Genomic DNA, 4,472 nt, shown 5'->3' on the forward strand with positions numbered 1-4,472 from the left:
ATACCATATCTGTATTTGATTCGAATGTGTTCTTCTAAAAAACGGCAAAATTAACTTTTAGCATATAAATATAAAATTATCCCAAAATTTTTATGATTCACATTTTTCTACATTGATTTACTCCCTACTACACTGAAACATTTTTCTCTCTAGAACCATCTAGATTATAGCAATTTACAGGTCACAAATGGCTGAAACAAAAGGGCTATTTGAATGTTTTTTTATGTCAAGTGTCTGAACACGCCAAAAACGTCATTGAAATATTAACCTGACGTCAGAAAGTTGCTTTTGCAATTTAGATTCAATTGTTATTTTTTTCTTTTCTTTTCAAAACCTCAAGGAAAATTACATTTCTACCAATGTATTTGACTAATGTATCCCACATCCCCGGCTTATTTGGAGACATTCATTTCAACTTGACACTTGCTATGAGTCTGTACTTCCCTCTAGTGGCCAATATTACCAAATTCTTTATTTTATTACTTTACTCAATGGATGAACTTTGAAATGGAAGACTAATTTTAGACAAGCAATTACCTTATTAAAATAATATGGTAAATTATACACTTAATATCTATGTGCTTTTCACACAGTGTAATAACTAGTTTATTTACTATGTTCCTCAGCCCAAATTTGTTAATATATCCACCAGAAGAGACAACTCTGTCCATCCATCACCTTTTTCTCTGCTGCATTTGAACAAAACTAATATTCACTGTAGAGAAATCTTTAAAGTACAATACAATATAACATCTTGAAATTAGGAAGTTGTACTAGAAAATAAATAGCTACATCAAATAGTAAACTGTGAAGGAACAAGTTTTGCAAGAGAAGGTTTGTCATAAACCAGTCAATAAAAATACCCACTATGATATTGTCGAAGCCCATGAAAAGTTTACATTAAGGCAAACAATCAATACACGGGCATGTATTAAACTCTCTGATCCTCGCATGCGCGCACGCACACGCGCACACACACACACAACACACACACACACACAAATTGATTAGGGCTCAACATGAAAAACCTAGCATGACACCTATACCTATAGTTTCATCAAACATTTTCAGCTATGTCAGGGACAAAATGAGGTCACAGAAAACAAAACCACAGAAAATATGGATGGAAAAACAGGTCTGAGTTTGATTTCCGTACGACTTAAATAGGGTGACCCAGAGGCCAATGACAAGGCTGAGAATAGCAAAAGGCATACACAATAACAGGGACAATAGTGTTTGCCCTTTATATTCTTTTTGTCACTGTCATTCGTGGTTGATGGCATGCTCTGTTGATGAATGAGGTCCTCACTGTAACTTCAGTGTCTCAGTTGAGTTCATGGAATAAGAAAAGGCCTTGGGTTTTAAAGGGCTTTTCATTGGTACTGTCTATAGTCTCCGAATGACGAAGCAGGCATGGGAGCAGGCTCTTCTGCAAACTGTGGGCCTGTGGAGAAAAGATTATGTTGGTTGATTTGAATTTATATATTACTTTTTAATTTTTGCATTTAAAAACAGTTTTATTCAGTCTCAAAGGATGACATGCCACACTTACCAGTTGGGAATTGTGCTGAGGCGAACCTTGTGAGCAGAATTCCTGCACCTTCTATTAATGCAAGCAGTATACCTCCCATTGCAGCAGAGCCAAACATGGCCACTGGTCCATCTGTGATGAGTCAAGAAATTATTATCACACAAATAAACACAAGTCATCTTTTTAAAGTTATAAATATAAAAAGAAGAATATTAAGAGAATGCACTTGAAATATTTATAAACTGGAAAGGAATTAGAACTTGCATAAATGTGACCACATCATTATCTACATTAGTTTGAGATTTGACTTACTTCTTGCAGCTAAAATGGCTCCTGTCATGGCTCCACTTGTGATTGAGTTCCAGGGGTCTTCTTTTCCCCTCACCTTCACCAGCCCACAATCAATCATGGAGAAGAGGCCACCCCACACCGCAAAGCTTCCTAATGATGAACAAACATTTGTATTTTGTAATATCTTTCAAAGTAAATACATGAATCATTAGCCAATTACATTGTCTACATCACACACGATTGCTGTCCCTCCATTGACTGGTACGCAACTACCACTTGGAAGTTTCAAAAAGTTCATAAAGAGATTATAAAACTAATCCATATGAATTGAGTGGCTTAGTCCAAATTTTCTGAAGAGACACGATCGCTTTATATGATGAGCAGATTTAAATTGAGGCTTTTAATCACATATAAACATTCATCAACTCACACATCAGTTGTGATGTTCTGTTCATTCTGGTGTTACACAGCACGTTTAAGCTTACGCAAGAACCAATGAGGTTTGTTGTCACGCATCAAGAAAGTTCGGTTGAGCTTCTGTTTATGTTCGCTGATCAATGTTTATATGTGAAAAAGCCTAAATGTAATCTATTCATCATATAAAGCGATTGAGTCTCTTCAGAAAATTAGGACTAAACCAATAAATTCATATGAATTAGTTTTACGATCTCTTTATTAACTTTTTTAAGCGTCAAAGTAGTTGCATAACTGTCAAAGGAGTACAGAAATGACTTTATTAAAAATATCTTTGCGTCCCAAAATAATTTAATTTGAACAAACCCTTTAATTTGAACAAACTTAAAAAATCATTTTTGAATCAGCTATTAGAATGATTTCTGAAGGATCATGAGATGTAATGGCTGCTGAAAATGTTCAAAATGTATTCAAATAAAAAATAACATTTCACAATATTAATATTTAATTAATATTTCTGATCAAATAAATGCAGCCTTGCCGAGCATAAGACACTCCATTAAAAAAAAATCTTAACCCCAAACTTTTGAACTATAGCGTCTCACTCGGATAACATGTGACAAATAACCTTTGAACCCTTAAACATTACCTCCTAGTTGTGGAGCTCTGGTCTTTATGGCTGTCAAGCTACCCCTCATTCTGTGATTCATTCCCTAAAAAGATGAAAAACAAAAACACCAATGACATCTTAACATTGGGCCCAAAAGTACTACAGGCCCTTAACTTTAAGTAAAACAACACTGTTTTATCATCAGCACAGAGAATTACTCACTGAGGGAGAGTTTCTAAAGCCTTTGACGGCCTGAAAAATCCCTCCACCGATTGCCCCCATGGTGAAGGCACCCCCACAGTCGTCCACTATCCTCCAGGGGCTGAGAAACAACAACAGTATGATTTTGAGAACACTATTAGTGCATAAAGATCATCTCTGCTACTAACAACCCTTGCAAAAAGGTTAACTCTGGTAAACATATTTTTAAAAATGGTCTCAAATTATTTGAATGCACTTTTGGGTTACACTTTATTTTATCAATACTCTAATAAGGTGCCCTTATTAGAGTATTGATACAAATAAGTACGGAGTAATATTAATTAATAACATGTAATTACTGTATAATTAGGGTTAAAGTTTGGTTTATGGTTAGATGCTTGTAATTATGCATAATTTAATGTCATTACTTTGGTAAGTAACGTACATGTAAAATGTGTAACAAGGACACTGCAAAATAAAGTGTTAACCACTTTCGTTAGTGGAAATCCTACTCGATGAAGTATCCATAATGTCGCCCAATAAACAAAACAGAAAACGGGTAAGTTAAGTTATGTTATATAAATATGACACATTTCTATAACGTTAGTATGCTTTCACGTCGTATTGCTAGCTAAGTTATCTAACAGATCCTACTAACCGTATGTTAATAGAAATAATAGCCTATATATTATGTGTAGTAGTTTAATAGATTAAACATTTAAACAATATATATATATATATATATATATATATATATATATATGTAGAAACAAAATCAACCGATCACCGGCAGAACAAGGTCATGTGCGGGACTGACAGCAAGAAGGACATCGTGTTAACTAACATCCAGTAAAAAGACCATATCACAACATTTCGAGCGTCAAACAGCCTGACAGTTAATCAGACCGTATAAATAATAAAGAATATTTTAACTGTTATAATAACAAATATAAATGTTCGAAATGTATGAAAGAAAAAAGTTGTTTGAACTGTCGGCTCACCAAGGCTCCCTCGCGTACTCCTCCATTTTGTTCTTTTCCTCTTCCCACTGACGTAACAACACACGTGCTGTTGCAGTGAGTGACGTAAGGTTATTCGCGTGGTCCTTCGCTGTCTTTTTCTTTGTGATCGTTGAATTGCTAGAGGCCCCTCTAGTGGCAGTATTCACACAAATTACCAACCATTTACAGTGAGATTATTATATGCAGAGGTCCCACGAATGCTCAATTTCGTCCACCATAGACAATAATGGATTTACGAGGCCCAATCTTGTTGCCCCCACACATTGTTTTTACTAGGGACTAAACAAAATAGAAAATTGTATCTTATAATAGGCCTACTTTTGAATTTAGCTAAAATTTCAAGTGGGAATTGCGATATCAGGCAATAATTCTGATATAAAATATAATTTATAGGCTATAAGCC

General features: G+C 34.8%; 1 protein-coding gene across 1 annotated transcript; it reads right to left on the reverse strand.

Annotated features, from left to right (window-relative positions):
- Positions 1-577: 577 nt before the first annotated feature.
- On the reverse strand, positions 578-4,162 carry timm17a (translocase of inner mitochondrial membrane 17 homolog A (yeast)). Its single transcript, XM_056251529.1, has 6 exons — positions 4,049-4,162; positions 3,069-3,168; positions 2,886-2,949; positions 1,844-1,972; positions 1,553-1,663; positions 578-1,444 (listed from the first exon to the last, which is right to left on the reverse strand). Exons 1-6 carry the CDS (start codon positions 4,072-4,074, stop codon positions 1,374-1,376), a joined length of 501 nt encoding a protein of 166 aa, XP_056107504.1. The 5' UTR covers positions 4,075-4,162; the 3' UTR covers positions 578-1,373.
- Between the last annotated feature and the right edge of the window lie 310 nt (positions 4,163-4,472).

The sequence above is a fragment of the Rhinichthys klamathensis genome, unplaced genomic scaffold (assembly GCF_029890125.1).
Source record: "Rhinichthys klamathensis goyatoka isolate OS25496 unplaced genomic scaffold, OSU_Roscu_1.1 h1tg000082l_1, whole genome shotgun sequence".
Classification (NCBI taxonomy): domain Eukaryota; kingdom Metazoa; phylum Chordata; class Actinopteri; order Cypriniformes; family Leuciscidae; genus Rhinichthys; species Rhinichthys klamathensis.